Consider the following 15,765-nt stretch of genomic DNA (forward strand, 5'->3'; position numbering starts at 1 on the left):
AGTATTTTTGGCAAGGCAATTCACTGTGCAGGGCTGTCCCAGGAACTGCAGGACATCTGGATTCTTGGCTAACACCCACCAAATGCTAGTAGCCTTCCTCTAGTTCCTAATAACACCCACTTCTCCAGAAGAGAACCACTATTTAACTCCAGATGTAGGCATGTGACTTTTTTGTAGAGTTGACCATAGTACCTGGTTCAAGGATGGGCACTTGACCCAAACTGAGTCAATGAGCATGAGCTCTGGAACAGAGACTCTCCCCCTTTTCTGGGGGAGATAGGATGGCAGAAAACAAGAATGGTTACCAGCATGAAGCTAACCAGACAGTAGGTATGAAAAACAAGGAGGTATGAAAAATAATTCTTTGTGACATTTCTTAGGCACCTGGGTCTGCTCTGGAGCTTTCTTGGTTATATAAGCTAATACATTCCACTTGTTTAAGCAAGGGCAACCCCACAGCACACAGAAGTCTTGACTGATATCCACTTAGTCTAACCTACAGACACTGGGCAGGATGAGCCCATCCAATCAAAACAGCCAAGGCAGCTAGAGTACTATCCAGAGAACAGGCCCTCTAGGGACTTTTTTATGTGCCTGATAAGAAACCAGAACTGATTTTCTCCATCTTTCTGAATTAGAAGAGGCAATTCTGGCCCCATACACAACACTGATGGTCGAAGGTTAGCTGATCTAGTGTAAAACCCCATGCATAGTTCAGATGGTAATGAGCTGCTCACAATTTTGTTTTCCAAAGTTTTGAGGATGTGAAATAAAGCTACCAATGGACAAGAGAAATCCCTACCTCCTTCTTCTATAAAGCAAAAGGTAGGTGTGTGAATCCCAAAAAACATATTCATGGTATTAAGGCCTGGGAATACCCAGAGGTCCAATGGCTTGAGGGCTCAGCAGAGGCAGACTCACCATCGCTATTAATTATGGAAAGCAGCAGTTTCAGGTAGTTTTGTGTTTGTTGCACCAGGTCCCAACTCTGTTGAAGAACAGTAAAAGGTGTCTAGGAATCGATATTTAACTCAGATTGAGAACTTTAAAAAATAAAATCAAAGAGTTATTTTGCGGCAACAAATTCCCAAGGATCTTGGTCATAGGCCATAGGCCCCAAATCCCAGATAATCTGAGATTTCACCCCACTCCAAGAGCTCCCCCCACCTCTCCCTGTGGGCCACCCTTATCCTGTATTCTAATATAATGTGATGGTGAGGAGTAGGAAGCCATACAGGGGCCAGGCAACTCATAGCCCTACACCCAGCAGCAGCAGCCACACATTAGCCTCCTCTAAACCCTGGGCTCCCAGCATGGCTGTCTAGGTAGTTGACAGAAGCAAACAAAAAGCCTTGAGCCTGTGACCACTGGTGCCAAATAGAAAGAGCCATTCTTTCATTTACTATAACATCACAGAAAATATCAAACCTTCAACCTTCTTATCAACTATGTTTTAGTCACTTTTTCCTGCTATTTCACTGCGTACTCTGTCTTTATTTTTATTTTATTTATTTATTTTAAAAGATTTTATTCATTTATTCATGAGAGACACAGAAAGAGAGGCAGAGACACAGGCAGAGAGAGAAGCAGGCTCCCTGCAGGGAGCCTGATGTGGGACTCGATCCCAGGACTCCAGGATCATGCCCTGGGCCAAAGGCAGGCGCCAAACCGCTGAGCCACCCAGGGACCCCTATTTTTTTTTTTTTTTTAAGGATTGATTTACTTACTTTAGAGACAGAGAGAGGGAGAGTGAGTGCACAAGTGGGAGAAGCAGAGGGAGAGAGAGAGAGAATCCCAAGTGCTGAGCCCCATGCGGGGCTCAATTTCATGACCCTGAGATCACAACTTGAGCGGAAACCAAGAATTGGATACTCAACTAACTGCAACACCCAGGTGCCCCTGTATACTTTGTCTTTTGATGAATGCTAAGTGCAGTCTGATTGGCGGACAAAATCTTTTTAAAACAGGAGGTCTGTGATAGGGAAGATGAAAAATAAGAAAAACTACAAAAAGCATGGAACTTCCGCTCTAGCCCAAGCAAAAGGTCTAGGCCAGATGGTCTAAGAAACAGTCTACTGAAATCTAGAATTCCATGGAAGGGCCTGACCCAGTTCTGAGGCCTCATTCTCCCCAGCTGAGGACAGCTTCCTAAACAACTGCTTATCAATGTTCTGGGGCTGTGTGGAGCGGGCAGCGGGTGCTAGTAAGAGAGCATTTCCTGGGGGAGGGTTGAACATGGCACCTGTAATTGGCATGGTTTTCCCAGGAATTTAAAACAGGCTCATTTACCTGACCCTCTCACAGCCCCTGGAGAGCTCTGACCTACTTCCAGCAGCTCTGGAGACAGCTGCTGCAGCACTGCACTAATAAAGCCATTACCCGTAGTAGCTCAGGGGTCTCGTCACTCATCTGGCTCAACCTGTCATACACACCATTGCCAATGGATTTCCTCTGAGCTGTGATTTTTGAAGGTGAGGAAAAGCAGGAGGGAGGTAGGAGAGAAGGCAGGAGCCCTGCAGCAGCACAAAGGAAACAGAGGTCAGGTAAGCCGGGGAAAGGCTGCAGTAGCCAGGAGAGGGCAGCAAGTGACCAAGGGCTGTGACCTGCAGAGCTCCAATAACCAAGGTGGCAACTGGAAGGGGAAGCAAGGACCAGGGGAGAGGCAGTAGATTCAGTGTGCCCAGTGCTGGGGTAGGAACCGCAGGCTGGCAAGCTTGGGGTTGGGAGAGGCCCAAAGTCATTAGCTACCCTGACCTAGGGCAGAATCCGGCCCTGTCAGACTGTGAGATTCACGTTTGTAGTCACACGATATGTTGTAGGGACTTCTCTAATAGCAGACTATGAAACTAAAGTTTGAGGGGCCTGCAGAATGTGAGGAGGACCAGAGAAATGCACTAAAATCTAAGCTCAGCATTAATTCTTCCTTCCTACGTGCTCCATTAAAGTCTCTAGGGGCAGAGCTCAGCACCATGCCACCACTTATATGTCTATGCTTGGAGTACTCTTCCCCACGGCTGGCAAACTCTTACTCACCCTTCAAAGGCCCAGCCCCCATTATCTTCTACTGAGTCTTCAGTAGCCACTGGTCGATACCTCTACTACCCTGGTGATGATTATGTTGCTGCCTCTTTTCCTAGTGAGGGTAGAGGCTGTCCTAGAATCTCTGCATCTACAAGGCCTAGTGCTTTGGGACTAGAAGGCACCTGTAGAACATTACTCCTCTGACTGTTCATGGTCAGAGGCCAGCTGGAGAAGCAGCCACTGGAAGGGGTCTTATGGCACAGAAAAAATGAGCAGACCTCTAAGGAATTCCATCCAGTTACATGGAAGGCAGCAACATCCATACATATACTGCCAAAAGTGCTCCTGCACTTGTGAACATCACGGAGAACCTGGCCCTGGTAAACAGCAGCATCCAGGGTAGCCCCAGCTCCCTAACAGGGCTGTAGGAAAGGGAAGGCAAAGGGAACTTCTACAGATGTGCTTAATCAAAGGAGACCTGTGGGACCCTGCAGGATCATGTACTTGGTGAGCTGAGCCTAGTATGATCCACGGGGACCAGTAGGGAAGCTTCCTGAAGATAGTGACATCCATGTAAGAGGGTAGGCAAAGGAGACAAGTTTTTTCTGGCAGAGAGAAAAGCATGTGCACACCTGGAGAGCATTCATCCCCAAGGGGCTGAGAGGAGGTCAGTGTGGCTAGATAGGAAGAGGGAAAGGACAGCTAGTCACAAGGTCAAGGCTGGACTGTGTGGAGCAGAGTGGCCCACTGAGGGTCGGTGGACTGTACTCTGAGGAAAACGGGAAAGTCAGTGGTGAATTCTAAGGAAGAGGTGACAGTGGTGATCTTGTTCTATCATTTCAGTATTCCTATCTACTAGGCCCCACTCAAATACTTCGTGTTTACTATTTCCTGGTCTCCCTCAATGAGGCCCCCATTCAGATGAGATCCACTCAGATGACAGTGGCTTGGATTATGCCAGTACAGGAAATGGAAGCAAGAAGATCTAGAGAGTTTCACCAGGGGCAGAGACTTAGAGAACTGATGGGAACTGACAATGGATGTGGGAGGAGAAAAACCCACATTTTGACTTTGAGCATCTGGGTAAATGGTTGAAGGCCTGGGGTGTCCTGGGTTATGGCCAACTCCATTTCAGACAGCTTGAGTTTAAGGTGCTTGCATGAAGGGACACTCGTAAGAGGTGATGTAGACATGGCTCCCCAAGAAAGACATGGCTCAGAATCCCAGGTCAGGTGACATAGCAGTGGGCTAACAGAATGGACAATAGATGAGGTCACCTGGGGAGGTAAGGAGGAGTAATGGAGTCCTAGACACTTGTGCTGAAGGGGCTGACAAGGCAGAGGCCACACCTGGCTGAGGAGAGGATGGTATGAGGCCCAGTGAGACCAAGGGGCTGAGCAATACTGGAGAGGGAAGATGCCCTGCCCTCCTACTTTTGTGCCTAGAGTTTTATTAGTGTTCACTCCCTTGAGTCAAAAGGCTAGCAGCCTACTTCTTAATTATCATTAAAATTGTTCTGACATTTCAGTTAAGAGGCCACTTTCATACTGTGATCATACTTGAACCTTGCCACAATTCTGAAATAGGTGTCGTCAACTCCACTTTTAGAGGAAAGCGAGGCCACTTGCTCAAAACCACAAAGCCTTGAGAGAAGGGTTGAGCAAACTAGATCTAGGTAGAGCTAGATCTAGGGGCCTAGATCCATAGCCTTGATCTACTAAGCAGAACTCCTCCTATGTACAAGGCTCCTTCCTAAAGAGACATACATCCTAGGCAACGTCAACACATTAAACCCCTATTTCTAGGGATCCCTGGGTGGCACAGCGGTTTGGTGCCTGCCTTTGGCCCAGGGCGCGATCCTGGAGACCCGGGATCGAATCCCACATCGGGCTCCTGTTGCATGCAGCCTGCTTCTCCCTCTGCCTATGTCTCTGCCTCTCTCTCTCTCTCTATCATAAATAAATTAAAAAAGAAAATAAAAATAAAAAAAAATAAACCCCTATTTCTATTTGTACCTTATTTGGCTTACACACACTCTCTCTCTAAAATAAACACATAAATCTAAAAAAAAAGAAGAAGAAAGAAGAAGAAGAAGAAGAAGGAAGAAGGAAGAAGGAAGAAGAAGAATGGTGCCAGAAAGAAGAAGAAGACTGGCTGCGGTAGGGCCCATTTGACGCCTCTGCATATGACAAATCAAGAAATCAAGAAGGAAACCTGCAGGTTTTCCACTCAATCTGTCTAGGTACTGCCTAGCACTTGAGACCAGGAAATAGGGTCCTCCAACCCACTCCTTCTCCAGGCTTTTGGGCACAACAAAAAACTAGTCTGCTCTTCTTCCTAAAGTTCCCTCTTGTAGAAACACCTGCATCAAGAACACCTGATACCACTTGAACTCTTTCAAATAGTATCTCCTTTGTAATCAGGGACTGGGTGTAAAAGATAAGCACAGGGGCACCTGGATGGCTTAGTGGTTGAGCCTCTGCCTTTGACTCAGGTCATGATCCCTGTGGGGAGCCTGCTTCTCCCTCGGCCTGTGTCTCCCATGAATAAATAAAATCTTAAAAAAAAAAAAAAAAAAAAAGGATAAGCACAGCCTCTCCCTTTACAGACCACTTACAGACCAGGATGACAAAGCCTACAAAGCTGCCTAATAGGTGAGTCTGGCCTCTCTGACAGAGGGAGACCTCAAGGCTGGATGGGGAACTGTCCAGACCCTGTGGCAAAAAAAGAGAGGGAAACAGGATGTTTCCTAGGCATTCACTGGTGTGGCCTTTCCAGCTCTAGGCTCCGTGCCAGTTTCTGTGCTGGGGCTGCACAAGCTGTGGTTCCCCGTCCTCCTGGAGCTGTCTACCAGAGATGGAGTGGCAGATCCCGACATTAGTGGCTACAGCTCAGTGGAAAATTCCACGACAGGTAATTCCCAGGGTAAATGGGAATGCAGACACAGGCACCTAATCCTCTGGGGACAGGGGAGAGGAGATGCATCACGGGTTCCTTTGTAGACACTAGAGCCGAATCCTAAAAGCTGTGTATCAGCTAGATGAGATGAGATGAGAAGCGGCAGCCAGGCAGAAGGAATGGACATGGGGAAGGCAGTGGAGAGAGCAAGGCTGCTTATCCTGGATGAAGCAAGTGGCAAGGAAACTGCTGATGGCCTTTTGATTTCTACACTGGGCTAAGCATAGTACAGAGATGGATCCATCCAGTAAGACTGGGGCCCCTTCCAGGGTGAGAGGGGAGAGGAGTGCAATGGAAATAATTTTAAAGTTTCTATAATCAAACGAGGTCAGACAGAGCTCTATACTTCCTCTGGCAGATGCATTTAAAAGGAAAAATGAAAAAAAGTCACTAAAGCCCAGAGCTGGAAAAGCAGACTCCATGAGGTCCTCTGGAAACAGAACCTGCTGGTGGATGTAAATCTTTGAGTGAGTCATGATCAGAAAGCTTTGATTTTCTGGGCCAAAAGCAAATCAGGAGAGAGTTAAATGGATAAGCAGCTCCTTTCCTAGGCTGTGAGAGGTCAGAGGGCATGAGCCAGACTTTTTGGTACCTGCATGAAGGACTTGTGGGGCAGGCACCAGGGATCCCCTCCACCCATCCCTTATCCTGCTCTGCTTGAGTCAGGCCCCTCACCTGATACTGGCTCCAGTCAATGTTCAGAGAGCAAGTCAGGAAATCAGGGATGCTGAGTGGGGCATCAACGTAGTCCTGGAGGCAGAAAGACACTTGTGAGATGCAGTGGCCACTAGGAGAAGCCATGGTGACAGGGCATGTCATGACCCTGAAGCTGTGATTACCACAGGCAGGCAGGACATCCCTCCACAGTACATGCTGTCTCCGGGCCAGATGCCTGTGCTACCCTGACAGTGACAGTTTTAAAATCAAAGAGGCCAGATACTGCTTCCAAGTGCAGTTTTTCAGTGGGCTTTCCTAGTGTTTGCTGCTGAGACAAACGTGACAAATCTGTATTCAGCATCCAGCAGGCTCCTGTGGCCTGCTCCTGCCGACTGGGAAAGGAACAGAATGTTGGCCCGACTTTTTACCCAGATGGTAAAGCACAGAGGAAGGATATTTCCTAATTAATTATCCCTGAAAAATCCTGTGAAGACATGGATAAATTAAAAGGGGAGAGGAAAGTATATAGGGGAACTTAAACATGTACATACAAAGAAAAGAGGAAGGAAAATAATGATACTCATCCATGGGAGAAAAGAGAAAGGAAAAGGTAGTTGTTTTCCCCAAAGAGAAGGCAAGCTATTCTCCATGGTCGCCCTTTGCAAAGAAATATTAGGACCCAAGCTGATGAATGTTACTGCTCGTACCTGCTTCCAGTTAAAAATGAGCCCTTCTGCCATGTAATCCCGATCCTTATATTCCTTGAAAAATTCACAGCCTGGAAAAGAAGGGCCAAGTTAAGACACCACCTTTGCTAGCCCAGTTTCCTGCGATGCCTGGGAGTGCTGACCAAGGGGCCACCAGCTGACGCACTTCTCCATCCCGATGGGCCTCCTAGGAGACCACAGCTGCCACGGGTGGACGAGCATGGGCAGGCAGGAGCTAGGGGACGAGTCTCCAGTGCTCCTTAGGTTTCTAGTTACAAGGCTTCCTGATGAGGTATTGCCTACCTGCACACCTCTTTGTGTCTCTCTCCATCTGGGCTCAGTGGTTACTGGTCACCTCTCCCTGATTTCAGATCCCTTTGTCCTACATGTCCCTGAAGCGCCAACAGCCAGCAAACAAAGCATGGTTTACAGTCTGAGCGCTGGCAGCACTTTTCTCAGCCACTTAACTAGTTAACCGAGAACCATTCTCCCTCCTAACACCAACCTCACAGACCTCCAGTGACATATTGGAAAAGACCACAGATAGTGCCTAAAACATGACAGGTGCTCAAGAGACATTTCCATCTCCAACAAACCTGGTTGAGAGGTACTTTTCTATATCACTCTCTAAAACTATAAGAAACTCTGCCAGGGTAGGCCTTCAGGGATAGAGAGGAACAGAGGAAAGAAGGGACTTCAGCAACATTCTTAGCTTCAAATCCAGCCTTTCACTTAGCTCTGTGACTACAAACAGTTTACCTTCTCTAAACCTTGATTTTTCTCATTTATAAAATGGTTAAAAATGAAACAATACATATAAAACACCTAGCAAGGGATGCCTGGGTGGCTCAGTGGTTGAGCGTCTGCCTGTGGCTCAGGTCATGATCCTGGGGTCCTGGGATCAAGTCCCACATTGGGCTCTTCACAGGGAGCGTGCTTCTCCCTCTGCCTATGTCTCTGCCTCTCTCTCTGTGATTCTCATGAATAAATAAAATACTAAAAAAATAAATAAAACACCTAGGAAGCACTGGTACAGATGGCTTTCAAATGAAAGCCATTAATATTATAAATAATAGAGTTTAATTTGAGGGCATGAGCGCTGGGTGTTCTATATGTTGGCAAGTTGAATTTAAATTTAAAAAATTTTAAAAATAAAATTAAGAAAAACAACAACAACAACAACAAAAAAAAAAAAAAAACAAAAAACCCCCAAACCAAACCAAACCAAAAAAATAATAGGGTTTATTATCACAATGTTGCTGCTGCAGGAAGAACCCACAAGGCCAGCCCTGCAACTTAGTCAACTGCTTGGCTCAGAGAGAATGGGCTTGCTCATATACTACAGCACAGTGAGCATTCTGGGGCTGCCATGGCTTCGAGAGTGGAGAAGGCACTTCAAGGTAGCTTCTCAAAGTTATTCTCACTTCCTCAACTAGAACCAATACAAATTTTGGAGGGTACAGGACTTTAACCACAGGTCCAAGTCTGGTGATATCCCTACCCAAAGGCAATACAACAGCTGTCTGAATTCTGTGGAGGTGGCAACAGGCCAAAAAAATTTACATGGAACTTTCCCAGCTACTCTTGGGCCAGGTTCCTGTATGAGGTCATCCCAGGGAAGATAGGAAAGGTTCCTTCAGAGAGGAAGATCTGGAGACCCAGACCATGTCCTGTATCCTTGGCTTCCACCCCCTATACACTTCTGCACACTAATCCCTCAGGCCTTGCTGCTGATTGAGAAATCAGGAAACTATCCTCAGCTCTCACACTCCAGTCTATTCTAAGGTGCCTCACTGGCAGAAAGAAAAAATATAAGTATCAGACAGAGGCCCTAGGCATGAGCCCAGGTTTAGAAATGCCACCAATTATCTCTCAGAGAGCTCCTCTGAAGGATTGTTTTCTCAAACTTGACCTGCTCAGATCAAAACTGCAGACTCTGGACTGATCCAGCTGGCCTGTGATGCGGAGGCAATTTCTTGGAGAAATGGACAAAATTAAAATAGATTCAGTACCTACGGCAATGCCTGACATTTATTACCTGAAGAGCCTCCTGAATCTGCTGAGAGACAAGAGGGATGGGACCAAAAGTGGGGGTGAGAACAACCACTTGCTCAAGGAGAAAAACCAATCAGACTTGTGCAGCTGAGTCTTCAGTCTATTTTGGTGTGCTGAAGGAAGTGCTCTCAGAATACTTCTCCCGCCCAAGGGCCAGTCCAAGCCCAAGTTCATTTGACAGAGCTAGAACTCAGCATCAGACTTCCTGTCTGGCCACCTGCTTATCAGAGGACTCAGCTGAGATGTCATGAACAGCTACAAAGCACAGTTCATCACTGGGGTTTCAGTAATGGTAACTGTTTCTTTTCTTGGGATGAACTAATCCAGGCTTGTAAAGAAATTCAAGAACATAGCATAGCAAGTAAAAAGTGCTTCTCCTGTCCCCTTACATGGATGTGTGATGGCATCTCCTCCACCTCTGGCTTTTTTGGTTTCTATTGATTCCTTTTTCTTTCCCATCCACCAATACATACACACAACTATCAGATACAGTACAAAGATACCTTGGGAAGGACAGGGAAAAAATTCAAAGGTTGTAGCATCTTACCATTTTGGCATATTTCCTCCACACCCTTTTGTGAAAGCACTTTTTCCTTTACATTGTTGACACTGTACTATACACTTTGTGTCCTGCTTAGCATCTTTTTTTTTTTTTTTTTTTTTTTTTTTTTTTATTTTTTTTTTTTCCTGCTTAGCATCTTAAGCATCTTTTCATACCAAAAAGTCTAAGCATTTTTCTATGACTATGTAATCATTATTCTGACTACTGAACATGACTCTCATGTTCTGCTAGTATAAACAGACATCATGATGAACACATCCTCAGCCCCAAGTTAGCTGCAACATGTCCTGCTGAGTATGAGGTCAAAGAGTGTTAACATTTTGGGAGTCTCGTAGCAAGTTGCCACACAACAGCAGAAAGGATATTGTGCTATAGTTCTGGAGCAGTAGTATGCAAACTTCTAGCAAATCTACTTTTTTTTTTTTAAACCAAGCTTACTTAAGACCTAAATATAAACAAAAAAAAGTGATGCGTGGTTCCTCACACAGCACAGATTTTTCCTGTTCGGCAGAGTACTTTGGTCCGTGAACTCCCACTCCTGGGGGTCCGGAGCTAAGTCTGAAAATCAGCTTTAGAGCTATCTAACCGCTCCAGCCCAGACACTCTGGGCAAGACACTTCTGTCACAACATGGCTCTGATACTGACAAGCCCAGAGAGTCATTATGGTTTGCATCTGCCCACAGCAGCTTTCAGAGAAGAGGAACATCCCCTGAGCCTGTCCTCCATGTGTACCCATCATTTAGCCTGCTGCTTGCTGAGGCCGTTTTAGGGATAGGTCTGGCACTTTGGCTTGAAATAAGCACCATTATCTTCATTCTATGGAGGATAAAGCCAGTGCTAGGCGGGGTGAAGGCACTTGTTCAAAGACATACAGTACTAGGGCTAGGACTCATGCCCTGTTCTACATGGCACTAACCGCTAAGCTGGCAGAGTCAGCAGAGTGAGCAGAGTGTGCAGAGTGTGCAGAGTGAGCACAGACTCCAGGGGAGGCCAGTACTGTAAGACTGCCTGGCTATCAAGAGTTGTGGTTTGAGGGCAGCCCGGGTGGCTCAGCAGTTTAGCACCGGCTTCGGCCCAGGTTGTAGTCCTGAAGACCCGGGATCAAGTCCCACATAGGGCTCCCTGCATGGAGCCTGCTTCTCCCTCTGCCTGTGTCTCTGCCTCTCTCTTTATCATAAATAAATAAATAAATCTTAAAAAAAAAAAGAGATGTGGTTTGAATACCACGAGCTCACAACCGGTGAGGATACCCTCTCCTGCCGGACATAGATAAACTTGTAGTTCTAATGAGAAGACCTGGCTGTACAGCAACCTGTTGTCACTGGTTTGCTCTTGCTATTGGCTATGTGGCTCCAATGTGAGGAGACAAGGTCCAACAGAGGACTGAAGGCAGATGCTGATGCTGAGAAACAGAAGAAAGGTTTCAAGGAAAAAGAGTACATTTCCTGCCGTCTGTTGACAAAGCCTTGCGCTGACATTAGGGCTCCTGGGCTTCCCTTGCTGAACAAGCAAATGTTATCAGAAAGCTTAAATATTACCAACCGGACCAATACAGTTTTAGTATCCGGTGCATACAATACTGCCCTGGCCACAGGTTGCATACAGATCTATGCACCACAGACAAATGCAGCTAGCTCCGCGTATACCAGAGTGCTTTACAACATGGTGAGGCCACCAACGGTGTACAACTGGGGACACAGCAATTACGTTCTTCATCACCAGGAGGGCCTCACCTAGGGTAATTTCCATAAATAACCTGATCACCCCAAGACAGACATTCAAAGGTTCACATCCACACAGGCCAGCACAACGTGATTTAGTTGCTGACACAGGGTAGTAGTGATGTTGTTTTATGCTGAAATAGTATTTTACCTGCACAGAGCACTTTCACAAACATGATCTCATCTAAGCTTCACAAAAAACCTTGAGTCAAGCCTTTCCAAGTTCCAGACACCTGAGAAAAGCTGAGGCTTGGAGAGGTGAAGTAACTTGGAAGGTTATAGTAGTAGTAGCTGAGCCAGGACCCAATCCCTGGATGGACCTGGAGTGGAAAGAGCCTTCCAGGACAGCATCCTACCTTAACTTAGGTATAAGAGCTTAAGACTCAGAGCCAGTGTCCTATGCTGATCAACATAAGAGGAGTACCTGGGTGGCTCAGTCGGTTAAGCATCTCACTCTTGGTTTCACCTCAGGTCATGATCTCAGGTCATGAGATTGAGCCCCACGTCGGGCTCACTACTTCGTGCATAGTCTGTACTCTCTCCCTTCTCTCTCAAATAAAGAAATAAATTTTTTTTTTAAAGATTTTATTTATTTATTCATGAGAGACACACAGAGAGAGAGAGGAAGAGACATAGGCAGAAGGAGAAGCAGTCTCCCTGCAAGGGGCCCGATGTGGGACTCAATCCCAGATACCAGGATCATGCCCTGAGCCAAAGGCAGATGCTCAACCACTGAGCCATCCAGGCATCCCAGAAATAAATCTTTAAAACAAAACAAATTCATCTGGGAAAGTTCCAGGGCACCTGTGTACCTAAGTATAGAAGGTTTGCAGATGGCCTCTGAGAGCCCCCAGTCCTAGGAAACCTGCCACTTGACTAGACCCTGAAAAGAGCTCCCTACCTGGATACGGGATGGAGAGGAGAGTGAAGTCGGCATAGCGCTGGGCTTTGTCCACCTTCTCGGAGGAGGTTACACTACAAGATAGGACACAATGTGTTAAGGCATCAAAACACATATGCACCATTCCCCAATGAGTGTTACAACAACGTAAAATGAACCTCTTACTGAAGAAACTACTCTTCAGAATTAGGAATGATTCCCGTTAGCAGTGCTGACTTGAACAATTAAGAAATGTAACTTCCCTTCCCCCTATTCTAACCTATCAAGCAAGAGAGGTTCCTCTCCAATTCTGCAGCACCCACAATTGCAGCAAACTGCCTGCTAAGTCCCACAAATGAAGGCAGCAGAACCACCCTGACACAGGGGGTGGGATGAAACGAGATGAGAACGAGTAACCAAGACACCAAAGGGGGTTTCTAGGGGACTCTCGCCTCTACTGTCTTCTCCAATATTCACTGAGGACTCCTGAAGAGGGGAGACAAATGGCATCTGAAAGGTAAAGACTGAGGACATTCTAACAGATGAAGGGGAGAAGGGAATATTCAGCTGAGCTGTAAGGCCTCAGTATGTCTTATTTTCTAAGATGACCTCAGCATCAGTAAAGTCAATATTATGAAAATTTTTTTGGAAAAACTTTTACTATCTCATCAACCTAGGTTCCATTATTTTCAAATTTTGCCTTATCAAATAATTAAGGTTTGGTCCATATGTGAAGTAAAAATTGGTCATATACTTTTTTTTGTTGTTCCGTTTAGAAAGAAACTCTAATCTACCAGAGATGGTGCAGAACTTGGAGCCAAGGGACAAAACTTCAAGAGCATCTAAGAGGAGGAGGCAGCAGAGCACAGGTTAGAAACTCACGGCCCCTCAGTTACTATCTGCATGACCTTGAGCAAGTTACTTAACCTTTCTGTGCTTTAGTTCCTTACTTGCAAGAGGGGCATAGTAGAACCTGCCTTGCAAGAATGTTTGAAGATACAGCTAGAAGATGTACAGAAGGCCCTCAGCATGAGGCCTGGCATGTGGTGAGCCCTTGGTAACTGCTATAAACCACCAGCAACCGGAAAAGCGGTGAACCTATCACCTCTGCCTATTTTGCAGTAGGTCCCTGTACTTACTTCATGCCAAACTTCACCTTCTTGTTCTCCACCATTAGGTCACAGATGTATTTGACTGACAGGTACCGAAGCAGCTTGATGTCATAGCCTCTGACCTTATCAAAAAGATGTGTGTCGGAACTTCTGAAACAGAGAGCCAGAGGGAGAAGTTGTACTGCACATTCATTCACAGAATTCTGGCGGGGCAGGGAGCGTGTTTAAGGAAGTATGGATGTCACTGGCAAGAACCTCTGTTTCCCTTCTCCATAAGATGGAGGGAGGGCCAATGACAGAACAACTCATTTCAGGGAAGGTGACTTTCTGAGAGATTACCCTGCTCTCTGGGACACATTTCAGAGAGGAGCAATTTGCAGCCGGAAACTGGGAAAGGGCTTTTTGGCACTGCTTGACATTAAGCCAGAAGACTCAAGATAATCTGAGTTTTAAAAAGCAGCAAGCTTGGTAGCTGATAGAGTCTTTGAGCTTCTATTAGAGTTTATCTCCCTCCATCTCCCCCCTCCTTTTCCCATTTATGACCATTTTTAGCCATATGATTTGGTCATAATGTAACAGAGTGAAATACTTGTTGGGAGATGGACTTTTTAGCGAAGTTTTATCAACTGATTGTGAAATACTAGCAAGTGAATTCCCTCTACTGAGCAGGTCTAAGAAGCAAGGAGATAAAATTTTTCCTAATACCCCAGGCTGTCTCTTGATCATACAGATAAAGGCAAAAGTAGGATGAGTACAGAGTCACGATTAATTTTTTAATGCCCACTGCTCTGCTGTCCACAGCAGTCTCCTTGCCAAGAACAATGTATGCTATGGAAGACGGCCTGGCTGAGGCAGAGGTCGTCTGATCTCAGGGGGAAGCGCCAAACATTCTTGAGCACAAGCCAGGGTTGCTGCTCTTGGAACTAACAGGCAGAACCGGGTATAGTGAAATGCCTTTTCATGCACCAAGCCATGATTTTGGGCAGCTGATCTTACTAGGGTGCTTGTGTGCATTCCAGAGATGCCTGACACCAGTTAAAGACTTTCCACGGGAACAGACCACACAAAGGAGCTTTTCCAAAATATCCTAAGATGTCACTTTCCAAAAACATTTGGAAAGGAGGTAGAAGAGTGTGAACCAGCCCATTTCCTCTCTTAAAGGGGGCCTAAAATACTTCTTTATATCAAGCTCTATTATGGCATCAATCACAACTTGAACTGTGTAACATCTAGTCTCTAGGTCTCCCACATGGGGACTGTAGCCTTTACCTTGTGCCTTGGTACCAGGTGTGCTGTGTGACACCTGTCAAGCTATCAGTATCCTGGTCACACCATGGTAACCATGAGGTTTGAAGACACACACAGATGTCTGAGCCCTGATTCAGACCTGCAGACCCTCGGGCTGAGATATTGCCTAGGAGTGAGACAGATGGCTCAGACGTCCAATAAAATCTGCTCTGGTGAGAAGCTATGGGATGGACCTTAATCACCTTATTTCAGGGGTATGGACTTAGCAGTGGAAGGAAAGGAACCAATGTACTCACCTGGACCAGTGATGAATATATACCACTGGTATGAAAATGCCCACCACTTGTCAGATACCCCATCCCCGATACAGCCCATATCCGTAACAATCTGGCACTGACCGAAGAGCGCAGTCCTCCTCTGTGATGTCCTCTGAATCTGCCCAGGCATCATCTGCACCCCCTGCCAGAGAAACCTGTCAGCACCAAGGCTGTTGCACAGGGCTCCACCCAGGGGCTTCCTGACCAAGCTCCTCTCACTCCAATCTATCTCCATCTCCAAGGACAGCCCCCCCATCTCTCAGCATCACATGTCCCATATGGCTGGCAGGCAGTCTTCTTTACCACAGGATCTCCTTGAATGATGAAGGGAAGGCTCCTGCTCTCCTCCCAACTTGTCTGCACTCTCTACCTATGCCACTGTGGCGTGGGTGGCTATTCTCTACATCTGCGCTCTTGTTCTTAGTCAGAGGAGGTAGCTCAATATTCACCTGAGAAGATATAGTTGTAGCCAGTGCGTCCATACAGTTCTCCCCATCCAGCCAGGGTAGCAGACCTGCAAATGTGC

General features: G+C 46.3%; 1 protein-coding gene across 5 annotated transcripts in view; it reads right to left on the reverse strand.

Annotated features, from left to right (window-relative positions):
- Positions 1–15,765, reverse strand: part of MTMR14 (myotubularin related protein 14) — a 46,515-nt gene that overhangs the window by 15,964 nt on the left and 14,786 nt on the right. For 4 of the 5 annotated variants that reach the window (XM_038565739.1, XM_038565741.1, XM_038565740.1 and 1 more), the window contains exons 4-10: positions 15,689–15,764; positions 15,321–15,381; positions 13,702–13,824; positions 12,584–12,657; positions 7,344–7,414; positions 6,655–6,729; positions 922–988 (exon numbers count right to left, since the gene is read on the reverse strand). In XM_038565739.1, coding sequence (XP_038421667.1) covers positions 922–988; positions 6,655–6,729; positions 7,344–7,414; positions 12,584–12,657; positions 13,702–13,824; positions 15,321–15,381; positions 15,689–15,764 — 547 coding nt within the window. The remainder of the gene's footprint in view (positions 1–921; positions 989–6,654; positions 6,730–7,343; positions 7,415–12,583; positions 12,658–13,701; positions 13,825–15,320; positions 15,382–15,688; position 15,765) is intronic. The other variant, XM_038565738.1, reaches the window with a different exon arrangement.

Source organism: Canis lupus, chromosome 20 (genome assembly GCF_011100685.1).
Source record: "Canis lupus familiaris isolate Mischka breed German Shepherd chromosome 20, alternate assembly UU_Cfam_GSD_1.0, whole genome shotgun sequence".
In the NCBI taxonomy this organism is placed as follows: Eukaryota; Metazoa; Chordata; class Mammalia; order Carnivora; family Canidae; genus Canis; species Canis lupus.